This window comes from Neofelis nebulosa, chromosome 5, assembly GCF_028018385.1.
Source record: "Neofelis nebulosa isolate mNeoNeb1 chromosome 5, mNeoNeb1.pri, whole genome shotgun sequence".
NCBI classification, from domain to species: Eukaryota; Metazoa; Chordata; class Mammalia; order Carnivora; family Felidae; genus Neofelis; species Neofelis nebulosa.
Window position 1 is genome coordinate 60,605,755 of NC_080786.1, and position 20,095 is coordinate 60,625,849.

Genomic DNA, 20,095 nt, shown 5'->3' on the forward strand with positions numbered 1-20,095 from the left:
TAGTTTTTATTTCCTCATTAGACTAATGGCAAAGGAATTAAGGAACTTTTCTAAATGTGTGGATATGGGAAGCAAATAAAGGCAGAAGGGAGCCTGCTCTGCCACCGAGGACCCTCATGTTTAATTTCAATGTCATATTGGAAGTCAAATGACAAAGTCAACGGTCTATGCATTATCTCAAGTTCTGGCCAGAAATGCATTCATGACAATTCTCAGATTTATTTTTATTTAAAAATTTTTACATTGTAAAAGGTAACAGTATCTTATAAAATCTCTTTCTGAGCTAGTTTATAAAAGACTCAAGCCAAGACTCAAGACAGAAGGAATAGCAGTGGTCCTTCTCCCTTAATGAGAATAAGACAACACCTCCTTCCACGTTGAGAGAAACACTGGACTTTTATAAATTGCACCTAGGGAGCAATTTTCTTCTTCATCAGAGGAATGAAGATGTCCTACAGCAAAGGAGGGTAGGGAGAGTAGAGAAATTTTAAACCTGAGCAGACATGCTAAAAACAAAAATAATGTATTTTCCTTCCCATTTTAACTGATGAACAGTTAACTACAAATACAAAAAGTCAGAGAGCTATCAGCCTCAGGACAAGATGACAGAAGGGCCTTTAACATAAACGACGCAGATTTGAAGGTGACTCACTGTTAACTCCCTGGGATGGGGACAGAGGAAGTGCTAACAGGAGAGTGAACACTTTGGAGGAGTCACACTTTTCATTTTAAGATACTAATTTCTTTCAGGAAATTTAATTTTGATAGTATGAGTGGATTTCCTTATTGTTTATTGTTCATTTATGTGAACCACTTTAATGAAGCGCATTTTTATATTGAAAGGCATAGAAATAGGTGTCTTCACCATTTTCTATCCTGCTAGTAGATGACCAGTACAATGTATTGATCCCATGGAAAAATTATCAGAGATAAATTACACTAAACAATCATCAATCTTCTATAAGGGGCTATTACCCAGAATCATAGGGAAGAAAAAAAGAATCTGAACCTGGAGATACAGTTAATGCTGTGATGATGGCATAGCCAACCTGCAGGTATGTTTTCCTGATGTCAACAATCTCTTTAAGGGGAAACTGTCCTAAAGCGTCACAAAGTGACAACCATGAAACTATCCCTCCCCACGTCTCCTTCTGCTCTTTTCTTAAACCCTTGAATTATAAGATCAAGTAAAGCACTGGACACCCACCAACCCCAAGATCTACCACTACTAAGACTAGCAAAACACCTCTGCATGTGTTATTTTCTCTGGGTGTCACAAACAGTCCTACAGATATATTTGTATTAGTCAGGGTTGTCTAGGGAAATAGAATCAATTGTGACAGCTAGCAAATCCAACATCTACAGAGCAGGCCAGATGGCTGGAGACCCAGGAAAGAGCTAATGTTGCAGTTTGAGCTCAAAGGCAACCTGAAGGCAGCGTTCCCTCTTCCGTGGAGGACCTGAGTCTTTTTTCTCTTAAGACTTTCAAGTTGGGGCGCCTGGGAGGCTCAGTCGGTTGAGCGACTGACTTTGGCTCAGGTCATGATCTTACAGCTCGTGAGTTCGGGCCCCGTGTTGGGCTCTGTGCCGACAGCTCAGAGCCTGAAGCCTGGTTCAGATTCTGTGTCTCCCTCTCTCTCTGCCCCTAACCCATTTGCATTCTGTCTCTCTCTCAAAAATAAACAAACATTAAAAAAAAATTAGAAAAGACTTTCAAGCTGATTAGATGACATCCACACACACCACTATGACTAATCAGCTTTATTCAAAGTCTATTGATTTAAATGTTGATCTCACCTCAAAAATGCGTTCACAGAAACAGCCAGAATAAAGTTTTAGCAAATATCTGGGTACCACAGTGTGGCCAAATTGACAAAAAATTAACCATCACAGTGACCCGCCCAAAGTAAGATGTTTGTGGGAGGTGGTGGGGGCGGGTTCTGTGTTTTCTAGTATAAGTTTTTGTGTCATACTAGAATGACAAGTGTTATGTCTGCTTTATTTTGGGTCTTCTTTTTTCTCTTCTGGCAGCAACTTTTGAAGCTACCAGAACTTGTGTGAATTTCAAAAACCCTAACCGAAACAAAACGAAACATAACAAAATGAAACAGTAATTACCAAAGCAAAACACGGATTCCAGGCTCAATTAATGCTATGGCCATCAAATGTATGCTCTTACTGATGACATAATTGTTTAAAATATAATTCAACCATCTAATATTACTTTGAATGCAATCATGTTCTAACCTACAATAGGTTCTAGAGACACAATTATAACTGTTCGTTTTTAAAATTCACCAAATTTTACTAATATTGTGTGTAATATAGATCAGCGTTTGACATACAGTAAATCGTTTGGAAGAAAAAGCCCTTGAACTTACAATTTCACTGATTTTTATTAGTCTGCCAATCTTGAAATATCAGAAACATTAACAATCAAATCTCCAGCACCGGGGACAAGTAATCACTTGGTCACTTTTTTCAGCTGTTTGCTTTACTCTGGGTACCAAATGGAAAACGTAATGAACAAATGATCATTATCATTAGGCACTCTTTGATTATGGGAGTGTGATGACGTGTTGCCGGTCAAGAAAATCCTCTTCCTCCTCCTCCTCCGTGCTGCTTTCAGAAAGTGTCAGCAAAGACTGAATTTCAGTATCTTTTTCAGAAGAGCTGGAAATACATTAAAAGATCAATACACAATATACAGAACCAGGTTTCAACTCTTCATTCATCTTCTGATCAATACTACATGCATTGAAGTCATTGGAGGCAGGCAGATGTGAGGGGGCTGTCTCCGACTGGGGCCATAATTTTCAATGTGCCCAATATACCAAGCCTCCTTTTAATGAGAAATTCTCATCATTCTCCCTCTCCCGAGAAATAAAGCCACAGTGGAACCAAGGGGAGACGATTTTATGCTCTCTGGTTGTGTCTTTCACTGATGATTCAGAAGGCACTTCAGAAACTTGCCGAGCCTCAGGTCATCATTAAGAACATTCATCATTACATTGGCTGTGCAATAGAATCCCAACGAATAGATTGCCAAATAAATCACCTCTTTTGCGTACTGTAAATTAGGACTATGTGGATAGCCAATCAAGATATGCCAAAACCAAACTTAATGGCAGCAATTATTTAGTTATTTTATCTTGTTACATTTTACTGTGGAGACTAACTGGTAGAAAGTCTAGTATACAGGTGTCAGGTCTAGGGAAGGAAGTAGTGTGGGGGAGCAGAAAGGAGTTTGTGTAATTCAGATTTTTTTTGTCCAAGTTATCTAGAATTTCAGCCCATGCTATGCCACTAAATAATATAAAATACTTCATCCTGTGATAGGTATCTTTTTGGATTCTTTTTTATGACCCACAGAGGCTAAATCAGCAAGTTCCTAAACTCTGATCTGTGGGCTAGGGCAGATCTGACTGAGATAAAAATTTTCACTGGTCTAAGAAGGGAAAATAAGGACAAGGTAAGGACTTTTTCATGACATTTTTAATTTTAAAGAACTGCTTTATTCTGTTTGTGCCCCTTATATTTTTAGTATTAAATGTCCTTTCTTTTATGAAATGATGCCGAGGGTATGTGGTAGGTTTAGTTACTTTGTTTTAAAAGAGCTTTTTAGGGAAAAAATGGCAACTTTATATTGATCTCTCTTTTTAAAAATGGAAGTGGTGTTAGAAATGCAAAAATCCAAGGGCCACAGCTAAATGATTTTCTCCTTTAGAAAGATGGAATAATAATGGACTCTTGATTCCCTTTTAATGCAATATTAGACTTCAAACCAGTCAAAGGAATTTACAGTTCAAGGGACTTTCTATTTTACATTTATCTTAATCCTTCTACAAGGATCCTTCCTCCCTTTTCAAGAAATTCCAGGGGCGCCTGGGTGGCGCAGTCAGTTAAGCGTCCGACTTCAGCCAGGTCACGATCTTGCAGTCTGTGAGTTCGAGCCCCGCGTCAGGCTCTGGGCTGATGGCTCGGAGCCTGGAGCCTGTTTCCCATTCTGTGTCTCCCTCTCTCTCTGCCCCTCCCCCGTTCATGCTCTGTCTCTCTCTGTCCCAAAAATAAATTAAAAAAAAACGTTGGAAAAAAAAATTTTAAAAAGAAATTCCAGCACGTCAGTAATAGACTGACATGATAAACTACTTTTTTGAAGCATTTATTAGTATAACCTATGTTCTTTACAAACTGATCAACCCTAAATGTTTTTCATGTGAGGAAAGAATGAAATGACTTAATTTAAAATATGCTATCATTAACAATCTTGACCTAATTTCAAGAAAGAATCTTCTCGACATTCTATTCTAAAAGTTTTATTCACATTGAATAAGATTCTATTAGTGCAAATTGTTTGAATTTATTAAGTTAATTAATGCAAGTAAAGCAACTGTTTTTCAATATAAGAAGAAATGCTGAAGGATTATAAAATTCCCAATATCTTTTCGTTTTTCTGACATACATTGTCCAGCAGAGAATTATCTCTTCACATTAAAGCAACAACTTCATAAGCCTTCTACTAAATCCTGATAATACGTCGACCAAGGACCCAAACATTTTACAGAGAATGGCCATATAAAGCACCCACGTGAGTGCAATCTTTTTTCATATAGTAAAGATAACTATTTGGGGCTTGTCAAAAATTTCACCATGTATGCTGTCATTACATATGAGCTGCAGGCTTAACCTACCTCTGTTCCTCAACTCCCCAGAGGCCTCCAGCACTTGAGCTTTTAAGGAAATCTCCAGTAGTCTGACTTATGTCCAGCAAGTGGTTGTTGAAGGCTGGTAACTCTTCTGAGGTTAGACTGTAAAGTTTTTCTGAAGGATCTGAAACATTTTATGTCAGCACATAAATTCAAGACACAAACACAGCATATGGTGCTGAAAGTTTACCCAGCATAAACTATAAGCATTACAAAGAAGGTCAGTACAGATTTTTTTTTTTTAACGTTTATTTATTTATTTATTTATTTATTTTTTAATATATGAAATTTACTGTCAAATTGGTTTCCATACAACACCCAGTGCTCATCCCAAAAGGTGCCCTCCTCAATACCCATCACCCACCCTGCCCTCCCTCCCACCCCCCATCAACCCTCAGTTTGTTCTCAGTAAGAAGGTCAGTACAGATTTTTAATCACCTCAATTTTCTAGTATATGCGGGATGAGCAGAATATGAAGGAAGTTTGCTCTAAGCTTCTAAATTAGGGCATGGGTATCAAGTCACCTTAATCAGATGGATTATGTTTTTGTTTTTGTTTTTTTTTGGGGGGGGTTGCCCCAATTTGTTTTTAATTTATTGAGAAATAATTGACATGTAACATGGTGTAATTTTAAGGTGTACAATATGTTGATTGGAACATTTATATATTGCAAAATGATTACCACCATAGTGTTAGCTAACACATTTAAGATCTACTCTCTTAGCAACCTTCAGGTATCTAATATTATTAGCTATAATCACCATGCTGCACATTACATTGCAGAATTTGTTCATCTTTTAACCAAAAGTTTACACTGTTTGACCAATATTTCCCCATTTCTTCCACCCCCTAGCCCCTGGTAACCACTATTCTAGTCTCTGTCTCTGTGAGTTTGGGTTTTTTAGATTCCATATGTAAGTGATATTATATAGTATTTGTCTTTCTCTGAGTTATTTCAACTAACCTAATTGATTTTTTAAAATATACTACACTTAAGAAAGTGTTAAATGTCCTGAGAATTTACAAAATTGCAAAGAAAGTCACAGGATCCTCTTTTAAGGCTAGAATATCGTGCAACTCCTCAATTTGCCAGAACGTTAAACACCTTATTGTTTATTTTTGTCTTCTAAGAAATAAAAGCTTTACCCCCATACAGTCTGAGGTGAAGGTTACTTTTGGCAAAGCTACCCTTTCTTTTTCTGCTTCCTTTCTTTTCTGCTACCCTTTCTACTTTCTGCTTTGTTTGGATAGATAATAACCATTTGTATGTGAAAGGGGAGAAGACTTAAATCTTTTACATGACGCAGGCCTATGATTTAGCTCATGTAAGGGCAAACGGTGCAAATTAAATAAGCAAATGCATAAGCAAACATATTTTATATAAACTACCAAGAATTCAAGTACAAAAATAAGTACGATTACTGTATTAGAAAGACCATGATGCCTTCTTTTCGTCATTGATGAAGTTGGAAGAGCCATCTAACTTTTACCTAAGGTTATGGTAGCATGACTTTTAAAACTGTTAAAATTACCGGGTGCTACTTTTCCCCTTACTCTGATGAAAGTGCAAGCAAATACTCTCCTGATCACAAGGACCACACTCCAAACTATGTGTAACATTCACCTGGACTGAGAGAATTATTCTATGGTTATGATTACGATTATTTCTTGGATAGTATTTACTTGAAGTTTTTGAGCAAGCAGACATTCCCCTGCTGGAAGAAACTTCGATTATTCCTGCTGCAAGACAGTCCTCAATACATTTACAACCGGAAACATCCTTAAAATTATTTAGCCCAGTGACTTTCAAATTATGATACCTGGAGAAATACAGTAGTCTTGGGGCTGAGGCTCCTGTTCCACAACCCCCAAATCATCAAAATGGCTTTACTCGGTCTGATTTAAATTTGGAGCTCTGTAGAAGACTAATTTTGAGAAAAACAAAAAGATTCTTCAGCTAGAATTTTTATTCCCTCCCCAGTTGTTGGAGATTAGGAAACCGAAGGTCCCCGAGACACTGGTTGCTTGTTGGAAGTCACACAACCAGAGAAGAAATGCAACTAGCCCTAAGCTCTTCTAGCTCAGCAACGTCAGAAATCTCTATATCTCTATATCTCAGAATCTCATTCTTTAGCGTGGACTTCTATTTTCTCTTCTCTTTTTCCACAAGGTAAAAAAGACAGGTATGCAGAGCACCCTCACTTGCCCCAGTGATAGGGACTGTTACCCGTGAGAAAGCAATCAATTCAGGATTTGCAACTGGTGCAACTACAGAACTGAAACACAATAATGACTCTTAGATCTAAAGAACACCACCAGGAGAGGTACCCGATGTCTGCAGGGCAGTTCAGTCCTGATTGAGCAGAGCTAATTTGGATGGTGTAGATAGAATGGGCCTACGTTTATATAATTGTTCATTCTCAAAATGGTATTTCCAAGTACCATGTGAAGTTAAGAGGGGCAAAGGTGACATCACCTAATTTTCAAGGCAGGGAAAAATAAAACTGCCTATGAAAACTCTATTGTTGGGGCGCCTGGGTGGCGCAGTCGGTTAAGCGTCCGACTTCAGCCAGGTCACGATCTCGCGGTCCGTGAGTTCGAGCCCCGCGTCAGGCTCTGGGCTGATGGCTTGGAGCCTGGAGCCTGTTTCCGATTCTGTGTCTCCCTCTCTCTCTGCCCCTCCCCCGTTCATGCTCTGTCTCTCTCTGTCCCAAAAATAAATAAAAAAAAAAAACGTTGAAAAAAAAAAAAAAAAGAAAAGCTCTATTGTGGGTTAGTGTTAAATCTAAAAGATCAATTATACAAAAACCTAAGATTTTCTAATATAAAACCAGGGAAGACTGGATTGACATTTATAGTGGAAATTTAGCTGTTATAAATTTACTTTATAACTGTCTAGAAAGTGGACTATTGAGGAATGGATTGAAGTTAAGCCTTTTTCTATCCCTGGAGTAATAGCGTATGTTCTCTGATCATTGAAGAACCTCTTAAATTCGATAATAAAGAATGGCAAAGGGGAAAAAAAATGACTAAATATAAAGTTTTAAGGTGTATTTCTAAAACTCAAGTCATTTAAAATATACACGTAAAACTTTATTCTACAGGGAAATGAACATTTAGATGAGTAAAAGAAATGAAGGAAAGAAAAGTGGGAACAAAGAGACAGGATAAAAACTTCAAAGAATAGACACAAAGCAGACAGGTTACGTTCCTACAAGGAACCCAAATCACCACCACCACCACCATCTAAAGGACTATTAGCAGAGATACCAGTGACATCCCCGTGTTTAGGAGGCTGTGACAACCAGGACACTTACCCTTGTAACCTGTGAGCCCCCTTCCCAAACCTTCAGACTTTGGTTTTTCTCTCTCTCCATCTCTTTCCTTCTGCCATTGTGTCTCGCCTTGTTTATCCCTTCTTACCTTCTTCCTTTTACCTTCTCCCTGCCCACACCCTCTGCCTCTTATGCGGTCACAATACTGATTAGGAGTAAGGATTTGACATTAGTTAAGTGCACGGTGGTAGGGTGGTGAGACAAAGGAATGTGGGGCAGACTTGCCCAGGTTCGCGCCTGGTCTCTTCTGAGCACCCAAGGGAGACCCTGGGTAGTTATTACGTCACCTAGAGCCTCAGTCACTGTATCCACGAAGGGGAGATTAAAAATCATACCTGCTTCATTTGCCTTCACAGAGTTGTTATAAAGATCAAATGAAGCAAAATTACATATAAAAACAAGTAGTGATTATTACTCATTGAATGGCTTCATATTCCTTATGCCAGAATTTAAAAAAATATGTTGACTTTCATTTATAGGTGGCACTCATTTTTTTTCTTGAAATTGAAAGGTGACCCAAAGCAAAAAGATTGCCATTCCAGTCCATCTTAACCTCTCTTTACAAGGGTTACTTACTTAATCTGCTAACTATAAACCCTGATTAGCCCCCATACAGTGTAATATCTTACTTGATGGTCAACTTATGAACAGAGGCTCCAATTATTCACTATCTCACTATTTTTTTCTCCAACAGTATAGCTACATCAGTTAGTATCAGGTAGATTTTTAGTCTTTCTAATTTAAGAAAATTACTTTCCTCTTTTTAATTGCTTGGCTCAGTTAACTACTGTGGACTTATACAAACATAGGATTGCCATGGGAATTTAAGTCTTAAAGTACAAACCCTTAAACCACAAGTCAGAATAAGTTTGAACAAATGAATTATTTTTAACTAATGAAAACATGAACGCCTTAATGTGCATTATTACTGATACTTTCTCATACTGCATATCTTCTGATGTTTCCCAAATTTCTTCAGGCTATGACAATATTCAAAAGTTGACAAAGTGACTTGGCAAGTAAGTTATATGGTCATGTTGAACCTACTAAGGAAGTGATGATAGCTTTATTTACAAAGATATTTGTGGAGGAAATAATTATATGGAATGAGCTAAAGCTATCACCCTCACGGTGGCCAGAAGAAAACATCACTGTAGAATGAAAACAGCTTTTAGATGTTTTTGACTAAAAATTAGACTTACCAAGAGAACCTTACCTATATTGTATGTGGAAAGTACCAACCACTGGTTCCTTAAACAATTTAAGTTTCTTTTTCAGGATTTACTATGTGCTAAGCAATTAAGTCTTAAGAGAGAATGTGTGTGTGTGTGTGTATGTGTGTGTGTGTAGAGAGAGAGAAAGAGAAAGAAATTTTTCATAAATATAATATTTAATATATCATTAAATTCAATCATTGAACAATTTTATGATAGGGCCTATTGTAGCCATCTTTCATACACAGAAACTGATGCAAAGTGAGATTGTGAAAGTCATTTGCCCAATGTCATGAAGCTAGGAGGTAGAGGTTTCAAATTTCAAAACCAGGCTCCTGGACCCAGAGCCTGGCTCAAAACTGCCCGGCTTTCCTGCCCCCATCTCCTGATTCAGCAGGAAGTTGGTCTGCAACCTGTACACCTGCCCTCTACCCCCGCCCACCCATTCGCCTGCCCTGCCTGCTTCTGAAAGGGCTCTCATATCAGCCACAGCAATCTGAATGGGGAAACATTTCACTGAATATAGTTATTTGCTGCCTTTTCTTCTCCCAGTTGCCTGGCGCAGTTGTTTTCCATAGAACTTAGAGGAAATGGATGTATCCTAGAGCTAAGAGAAAACAAGTCACGTTTGCTGCTCACTAAATGTCAGCTTTCACAGGGATGTGAACACATTTACATTTGTATAAGAGTCAAATTGTGTAGCTGTGCGTCTGTGCAACCAAACCTCATACGGAGTTTTTCCAGGCTGCACCATAAGTAGTGAAATGTGGGTGGAATTTTTCTGCCCATTGATGCTAAACAGAATACAAAAGCCTTGTACAGAAACCGTGAATTTTCTGGAATAGCAGCTGATGACACCACAGCATCTATCACCTCACTGACTGTTTTGTTGGGTCTGATGTGCCACCCTCTTCCTTCCTAAGCTCCAGGTGAATGTCTCCAAAGCTGTGCACTCATCCAAAGCCAATCTTCCCAAACATAAAGAGAGCTGTCCATGGGTCAAGTGTGTGTAAGTGATTTAGTTCTGCTCCTGGACCATCAGCAAAGCCCTGGTGGTTCACAGGCCACGCAGTGTATGCTGCCTTCATATATGAAAAGTTACGCACTCTAGTGAAAATACTGGCATCAGTGTATGGAAAAATGAGTGGCAGAGGGAAAAAGTGAAGTATGTAAGAACAGAAGTGATAAAGGAAATAGGGAAGCTGGTGGTTAGAAACAAACACAAGAGACTACTGCTTGTTAAGTCTGGTGTTTCATTTGTAAATAATGGAACTCACCAATTTATCAAAATAAGAAACCCTTCATTTTCTGATTAAAAGCTGTATGGTTATCCTTTTAGATCTAGTTCAGGCCTGTCATGCTTCATTTTAGAATTCGTCTTTAACGTGAGAATTACCTCCAAGGAGACTTACATTTGATTTTTAGTATTTTAGAGGAAGGCAAATGGATTGGGTACAGGTGGATCACAGACTCTCATCGCCCAACCCATAATTAAATGAATAGGAAAAGCAGAAGAACTAAACTAAAATAAAATCATAAAAGGAATCGGACAAAGAAAGGAATGTAAGTCCACATAATAAATTTCAACAAGGGACAACCAAATAAAGACTCTCTGTGGGGGCGCCTGGGTGGCGCAGTCGGTTAAGCGTCCGACTTCAGCCAGGTCACGATCTCGCGGTCCGTGAGTTCGAGCCCCGCGTCAGGCTCTGGGCTGATGGCTCGGAGCCTGGAGCCTGTTTCCGATTCTGTGTCTCCCTCTCTCTGCCCCTCCCCCGTTCATGCTCTGTCTCTCTCTGTCCCAAAAATAAAAAAAATAAATTAAAAAAAAAAAAAGACTCTCTGTGGTGTAGCTGGGTGCCACTGCCATCTATTCACTTTCTTCCCCAGCCGATATGAACACTAAACTAGTAACAGGAAAAGGAGAGTCATCGAAAGCACTGACAAGTCTCACCAATACCACACCAATTTGGAGAAAAGTAGGTGAAGGGGAAAGAAGAAGAAATAATTTGAAATATTTGTAAAACCCCTAAGTACCCACTGGAAGATCTTAGCAGAGGCAAGAAAATTACAAACCTGCAGGTGTCCCCATAGGGACAGAACACAGCTGAAACCAGGTGCAATGAAATTTAACGTAATCAAGAAGAAGACTAGCGAGCCCAGGCCTTCCAATAAAGGAGGATAAGCTCCCCAGCCCTTCATCGATCCTCCCATGCCTTTGAGCTGGCAAGATACAGAAAACAATGCAATAACCAATCCACAAATAGTAGCTCCAAAGAGAAGACTGACATACCTTGGTACAGGTGGACAGCATTTTAGGGAAAATGTAATCTCACTATATCAGAAAAGAACATATGAGCAAAGCTGCCCACAATAAGTATGAACACAGAAGATACAAAGAAATGACAGCAACTAGCTATGTAGATGAACAAACTAGAATCCAAGAATCCATGGCATGCAAAGAATGATTAAGTAAAAGATCTGGTAGAAAACAGATCAAGACCATAAGAAAATTTCCCCATGAGTCCTTTAGCTACAAAAGAAAGAATGAAAATGATATATATTTTTTAAAGTGTAAAACGGGGGCACCTGAGTGGCTCAGTCGGTTAAGCATCCAACTCCTGATTTTGGCTCATGAGTTGGGGCCCTGCACTGAGCTTGTGCTGTCAGTGCAGAGCCTGCTTTGCATTTTCTCTCTCCCTCTCTTTCTGCCCTTCCCCAGCTCATGCTCTCTTTCTCTCAAAAATAAATAAATTTAAGAACAGTGTAAAACTGTTAAGGAGCCAGTCTAACATGGTGATGTAAGAAGACCCTGAACTCACCTCCTCCCACAGACTCACTGAATCTACAGCTACACAATTCCTCCCAAAGAACTGAGGGCTGAATGAAGAGCTTTTGCAAAATAAATAAGAGGGAGACCACACAGAGAAGGGCAGGAGATAGGGATATAGTCATGAAGGGAACCCCATCCCCAGTGTGGCAACCTGCAGTGGGGAGGAATATCTCTGAGGGGTCCATGTACATACTCTCTCACCTTGGGACACATGGAAAAATAGTGGTTTAAAGGGCAATTTGACTGCAAGTGAAAGAAATCTATTTACTAACCTTAGTGCATCTGCTAAATGGTGGGAAACTTCTAGAAATCACTCTGGGGTTGAAAGGACCAGCAAGTGCCATTTTTTTTAAAAGTTTATTTATTTTGAGAGAGAGAGCACACATACGTGGGGGATGGGTGGAGAGGAGAGACAGAATCCCAAGGAGGCTCCATGTTGTCAGCGCAGAGCCCAATGCAGAGCTTGAACCCACAAACCATGAGATCTTAACCTGAGCCAAGATCAAGTGTCAGACACTTAACTGACTGAGCCAACCAGGTGCCCTGAAAGTGCCATTTTTTATGTCCCCCCTCCACCTTGATAGCACAGACAAAAGCAAGGTCCAGGTACTATAGTTGGCCTGCTCGAACTGACCCAACAAGCCCGGGCCCCTAGCTTAGAACAGCTGCAGCCATTTCCCCAAAACAACCCCACCATGGTACACCCTGGGCCAACTCCACTCATGGGTATGGAAGAAATGCACCTCAACATAAGAAAGATCGTATATGACAAACCCAAATGTTAACATTATACTCAACCATGAAAAGCTTAAGATCAGAACAAGGATGCCCACTGTTACCACTTTTATTGAACTTTCATGTTTCATTCAACATATTCAACATTGGAAGTCCTAATCACAACAAATAGGCAAGAAAAAGAAAAAAAAAGTCACCCACATTGGAAAGGAAGAAGTAAAATGCTCACTATTTGCAGATGGCATGACACTGAATATAGAAGAACCAGGATTCAACCAAAAAACTCTAAGAACTAATAAATGAATTCAGTATAGTCACAGGATACAAAATTAATATACAGAAATCAGTTGCATTTCTATACATAGTAAAAAGATATCGAAAAGAGAAATAAAAAATAACCCCCATTTACAATTTCACCAAAAAGAATAAAGTACCTAGAAATAAATTTAAGGAGGTGAAAGACCTGTATTCTGAAAACTGTAGGATACTTATGGAAGAAGACAGCATAAATAAATGGAAAGATACAACATGCTCATGGATTAGAAGAATAAATACTGCTAAAATGTCCACTCTACCCAAAGCAATCCAAAGATTCAATGCAATCTCCATAAAAATACCAATGGCATATTTATAAAACTAGAACAAAGAATCCTAAAATTTGTATGGAACCACAAAAGATCCCAGATAGCCAAAGCATTTTGAGAGAAAAGAACAATGCTTCAGGTGTCACACCTTTTGATTTCAAACTACACTACAAAGCATGGAAACAATAGATCAATAGAATAGAACAGAAAGCTTAACATATACATGGTTAATCGAACTATGACAAAAAAGACAAGAATATACAATGGGGAAAAGACAGTCTCTACAATAAATGGTACTGGGCAGACAGCTACACACAGAAGAATGAAACTGCACCACTATCTTATACCACATATAAAAATAGATTAAAAATGGATTAAAGACTTGAATGTAACACCTAAAATCATAAGGCTCATACAAGAAACCATAGGCAGTAAACTCTTTTACACTGGTCTTGGCAATATATTTTTGGACTAGTATCCTCAGGCAAGGGCAAGAAAAGCTAAAATAAACAAATGAGATTATATCAAACTAAATGGCATTTGTACAGCAAAGGAAACCATTAACAAAATGGAAAGGCAACTTACTGAATGGGAGAAGAATATTTGCAAGTCATACAGCCAATAGTGATTAATATTCAAACTACAAAAAGAACTTACACAACTTAGTATCAAAAGAGCAAACATCATGGGTGGCTTAGTCAGTTAATCATCCAGCTCTTGGTTTTGGCTCAGGTCATGATCTCATAGTTCGTGGGATGGAGCCTGCATCAGGCTCTGTGCTGACAGTGTAGAGCCTGCTTGGAATTCTCTGTCTGCCTCTCTCTCTGCTCCTTTCCCACTCTCTTTCTCATAAACAAACAAACAAACAAACATTTTTAATTAAAAAAAAAGCAATGCATTTAAAAAATGAGCAGGCCTGAACAGACATTTCTCTAAGAAGACAAACAGAAGGACAACAATCACATGAAACGATATGCTCCATATCACTAACCATCAGGTAAAGGCAAACCAAAACCACAGTGATATACCACCCATCAGATTGGTTATTATCAAAAAGACAAAAAAAAAAAAATAACAAGTGTTGGTGGGGACATGGAAAAAAGGAAACCCTCGGACACTGTTGGTAAGAATGTAAATTGGAGCAGCTACTATGGAAAACAATACGGAGGTTCCTCAAAAAAAGTAAAAATATAACTACCATACAATCCAGCAATTCCATTTCTGGATATTTACCCGAATAAAATGAAAACTCCAGTTCAAAGAGATTATCTGCACCAATATGTTCATTGCACCATTATTTACAATAGCCAGGATATAGAAGCAACCTGAGTGTCCATGAATATATGAATGCATAAAGATGTGAGATACACACACACACACACCAGAATATTACTCAGCCATAAAAAAAGGAATGAAACCGGGGCGCCTGGGTGGCGCAGTCGGTTAAGCGTCCGACTTCAGCCAGGTCACGATCTCGCGGTCCGTGAGTTCGAGCCCCGCGTCAGGCTCTGGGCCGATGGCTCGGAGCCTGGAGCCTGTTTCCGATTCTGTGTCTCCCTCTCTCTCTGCCCCTCCCCCGTTCATGCTCTGTCTCTCTCTGTCCCAAAAATAAATAAAAAACGTTAAAAAAAAAAAATTAAAAAAAAAAAAAAAAGGAATGAAACCTTGCCATTTACGACAACATGGAGGGCAAATACCACAGGATTTCACTTATATGTGGAATCTAAAAAAAACAAAACAAATGCATAAAACAAAACAGAAACAGTTTCATAGATATAGGAAACAAACTGTTGGTTACCAGAGAGGAAAGGAGTGGGAGGAGTGAGCTAAACAGGTGAAGGGGATTAAGAGGTACAAACTTCCAGTTATAAAATAAACAAGTCATAGAGATATAATGTACTGCATAGGGGATATAGTCAATAATATTGTAATAACTGTGTGTGGTGACAGATGATGGTAAGTGAACTTACTATGGGGATTATTTCATAATGTATAAACACACTGAATCACTATTATGTACCGCTGAAACTAAAAGGTTATGGTAAGTCAATCACATTTCAATTAAAAATTAATTAATTAAAAACAGCAAAACTAATCTCAAAGATCAAACGTCATGTCAGATGTTAACAAGAAAAAAATTTTTCATTGATCACCTGTTCCTGGATAGGATCCAATACCAGAAAAAAACAAGCTATAATGAACACCACTGAGACAAGTTTTAAAAATTAGATAGGCACTGTGGACTAGAGTAGAGGATCATATTGTATCAATGTTAAATTTCCTGATTTTTGATCATTGTATTATGATCCTTGAAAAAATGTTCTGTTCGTGGGTAACACACACTGACTGATGTATTTTTTTACACTCAAGTATTTTTTTGATCAAGGCTCATAATGTTTATAACCTCCTCTCAAATGATTCACAAAAAAGTACAGTGTGCGTGTGTGTGTGTGTATGTGTATACATATATCCAAATAGCGCAAAAGTGAACTCGGTAAAGAGTATACAGTAATTCCTTCTACTATTCTCTCTCTTTTTAAAATTTTTTAATATTTATTTTTGAGAGAGAAAGAGAGAGAGAGAGAGGGAAGACAGAGCATGAGTGGGGGTGGGGAAGTAAGAGAGGGAGACACAGAACGTGAAGCAGGCTCCAGGCTCTGAGCTGTCAGCACAGAGCCTGATGCGGGGCTTGAACTCATGAACCATGAGATCATGACCTCAGCTGAAGTCAGACACTCAACTGACTGAGCCACCCAAGCACCCTCCTTGTACTATTCTTGCATTCTTGAAAATTTTCCATAAGTTTATAATACATCAAAGTAAAAATTTACAAAAAGAAATCAAAGAATACCTTTAGAAAGCTAATGTATTAAATCAGTCAATAAAGAACGGATTATAACTGTAGCTGAAAATTAAAATCCCAACATAGAAGACAAGCTGAAGGTAAAGTAGTAAATGCAAAGGAAAATAAAACTGGTTAAAAGAGTTGACGAAAATGTAAGTAAATACATTGTACAAAGAAGATCCAACACAGACAAAATAGGTTCGTCAGCAGGATAATCCCACATGGAACAGAAAAGCAATTCAAATATACAACAGCAGAAAATATCTCTGAAAGTAAGGAGCAATTTTTCTACAGATAGAAAGAGAGCCCACTGCTTTAAGAAATGCTGAATTATTGATTTTGAAACACATTCCTCGTCCCGTTATTGAATTTCAAAGATTAAGAAAAAATTCTTCAAACATCCATTCAGGAAAGAAGTCTGTCACATGCAAGAGAGAGAGTGAGGAAAAAAATAAAGGTGACCTCAAACTACTTCATAACAGAATTCAGACACAGACAACAATGAGTCAGCATATACAAGGTTTACAAGAAAAATGCCCCAACTATATTACCTTCAGTGAATTTGCCGTTTAAATATAAAGGAAGCACTCATTCTCAAACATGAAAGAACTTGAGTAATATAGCTACAATTAAATTCAACCAAACAAAAGTAAATGGAAAAACTGTGCTAAGTACTAACTTGAATCAAAATGAGGCACAGAAGACAGTGGAGAAATGTCTACTAAATGCAGAGGGAAAAAAGTGTGATCCACTAGATTAATCTAGCTAATTTGCCATTCAGCCGTAAAGATGAAACAAATTCTCAAGAATGTCACAATCGAAACTTCTAGAGCTGAATCAAAATAAACGGCTCAAGGGGTGCCTGGGTGGCTCAGTCGGTTAAGTGTCCAACTTCGGCTTAGGTCATGATCTTACAGTTCATGGGTTTGAACCTCCAGTTGGGCTCTGTGCTGACAGAGCGGAGCCTGGAGCCTGCTTCAGATTCTGTGTCTCCCTCTCTCTCTGCCCCTCCCCTGCTCATGCTCGCTCTCTCTTTCTCTCTCTCTCTCTCTGAAAAATAAAATAAAACATTAAAAAATATATTTAAAATAAAGGCTCAAAATTGGAAAGCCAAAATAAAAATGCTGGTACTGATCATCTAATCTTTATGAATTTTCACTAAGAAAAAGGAAATAAAAGGAAACCTTAAAAAAATGAAAGATTGTAACTATAATAGCAATATATTCAATAGTATTTATAATCACATGTGGCTAAAAAACACAACAAATAAGTCCTCATCTTTATTATAGGGATTTCATCATTATTGTATAAAACTAAATCATAGGTAATTATAAATGGTCTTGGTTGCTTACTATTTCTTTTTTACCTTTTTCTTAATTTTTAAAGGGATATTTACATAAAAGTACAAGACAGACTATATAAAATTGCCAATATCCCACTGTTTCTTGTCTACAAAAAGCAATTTCATATAGTTCAACTTAATGTTTTTGTGATAAAAACGTACCTGAAATCTATAATTTCCATTAGTTTCATTTCTATTTATCTTTTGTTTAATTGAGTAAATATGTAACCATTTAAAAATACGTAGAGCCTAAATTTATTTTTTATAAAATGACTACTGTCTTTCCTTCAATCTATTCATCCTTCTATGTATTTTTATATGTATACTCATGACATAAGCAGATGTTTAAAATATTAATATTTGCTCATCAAATAAGATGGTTGTTTTCATATAAAGGATTTCATATTAAGGATTAAGGATTAAGATTTTGTGAGGATTTTGGCTTCCCTTTTAGTATTTTTTGGTATTTCTTGAATTTTTCAAAGCCAAGATATGTTCTTTTTAGGCAAATAGAAAAGTTTTTATTCTGAGGTGAACAGAGGAGGTTATCACTAAAAACCAACCAACCAACCAAACAAACAAACAAACAAACAAACAAACACAAAACCAAAAAGCAAGCACATGTGGAAGTTTCTGGCCTGCTTCTTGGATGTGCGGCAGGAACAACTGCATGAACAACTTCCTGATGAAAAGAGGACTGATTCCCCTGGGGTCTGTTACTGAACCAGACCCTTGTGTGTTCACGAATATGGTTATGATTTGCCAGACTACAATCACTGAGATTTTAGGAAAGGGAATGCAGCAGTCTAATTTCTCCTCAAACTGGTATGCCAATCAGCAGCACTGGCATCAAATGGGTACTGGTCAGATGTGCAGAATCCTGGGCCCCATCCCAGAATCTGCATTTCAGTGCATTGGCACTGAAGCTTGCCAAATACTGCTTTAAAAGATCTAACAGCTCAATCCTCCAACAAGGGTGTTGGGCAGTAGCTTTAATAAAGCTACAGAGATTAGCCACTCAGCAGGTTTGTAGAAAGAAGAAAAAATATATATTTCATCCACATGAAGTTCCTTATGCCACATTTTTTTTTTAAACAGAGACAGAGCATGAGCAGAGGAGTGGCAGAGAGAGAGGGAGACACAGAATTTGAAGCAGGCTCCAGGCTCTGAGCTGTCAGCACAGAGCTCAACGCGGGGCTTGAACTCATGAACCACAAAATCGACCTGAGCCGAAGTTGGACACGTAACCAACTGAGCCACCCAGGAGCCCCTCCTTATTCCATTTTAACTGTGTATTATGTAGGCTAAGGGGGCCATCTCTGGTGTGGGCATCCACCCATTTGGTAACATTCTCAGGGAGATGTCAGGGGATATCCAAGGAAACAAATACAAAGGTTAACAGTTATATGAGGGAAAAAGGGAAAGCCTTGTTTTCTTGGAGGATGTTATAAAGAATCAAGCAGAGGGGCGCCTGGGTGGCTCAGTCGGTTGAGCGTCCGGCTTCGGCTCAGGTCATGATCTCACAGTCTGTGAGTTCGAGCCCTGCGTCGGGCTCTGGGCTGACAACTCAGAGCCTGGAGCCTGCTTCTGATTCTGTGTCTCCTTCTCTCTCTGCCCCTCCCCTGCTCATGCTCTGCCTCTCTCTGTCTCAAAAATAAATAAAAACATTAAAAAAAAAATTAAAAAAAAAAGAATCAAGCAGAAGGCAGAGTTAACATTGTCTACAGTAAAAAAAAAAAAAAAAAAAAATAGCATTACCTGCAAGATTTCCCAGCACATTTAATTCTTTTTCCAAATTGTCTAAGGTTTGCTGATCAGCAGTGTCATCTAAGAAAGGCTCAGTGTGGTCAGTAATATCAATGTATTCAATTTCTGAAATTTCAGAAGCAGCTCTAGATAACGATCGAACAGCTGCACTTCTTGATCGAGGATGGGAGAAGAGGCAACCGGAGCTTTTCTTAACAGAGTTGGAGAGGGGTATATGTGCTGTTGAAGGTCTCTGTGATATCTCCCCTAAAATGAAAAATAAAAAAAATTTAATCAACTGTTTTAAAATTTCTGAATGAATGCTTAAAGATACAAAATACCATCCCTTTGAACCAAGAGCAGTTAATGCCAAGTTACTTTCCCTACATCATAAAGAACACTTTGGGGTTATTTTGCTCTTTTTTTTTCTTATATTCAGAAAAAGACAAGTTAATTTTAATATTAACTGAAGCAAAACTTCTGTGAACCAAGTCAATTCCAGAACAATTCAATATCCAATTTTATAATCTACCCGATAGCCATCCAAACTGTGCCGTTTCTTTTTTTCTTTTTTTAAATATGTGTCCTGTTTCTTAAATTCTAGGATTATACCAAACTCTGCCTTTTAAGAGAAAAAAAAAAACTCATAGAATAGACATGGTACCACTTCCTAGTGAACCTAGTGAATTTTATTTGATGGTGCTTAACATTCTTCTACTAAAACAAATATGGACACAAAATATTAGTATGAAAATGCT

The 20,095-nt window shown here is 38.1% G+C and overlaps 1 protein-coding gene across 5 annotated transcripts in view; it reads right to left on the reverse strand.

Annotated features, from left to right (window-relative positions):
- Positions 1-209: 209 nt before the first annotated feature.
- The window catches only part of ZBBX (zinc finger B-box domain containing), a 123,550-nt gene continuing 103,664 nt past the window's right edge, over positions 210-20,095 (reverse strand). For 4 of the 5 annotated variants that reach the window (XR_009261974.1, XR_009261972.1, XR_009261973.1 and 1 more), the window contains 4 exons: positions 19,350-19,604; positions 4,692-4,830; positions 2,382-2,673; positions 210-452 (listed from right to left, as the gene is read on the reverse strand). Coding sequence is in view for 1 of the 5 variants with exons in the window: in XM_058730418.1 (XP_058586401.1) it covers positions 2,559-2,673; positions 4,692-4,830; positions 19,350-19,604 (509 nt within the window). In the remaining 4 variants the exon portion in view is untranslated. Of the gene's footprint in view, positions 453-2,377; positions 2,674-4,691; positions 4,831-19,349; positions 19,605-20,095 lie in introns of those variants that run through there. The other variant, XM_058730418.1, reaches the window with a different exon arrangement.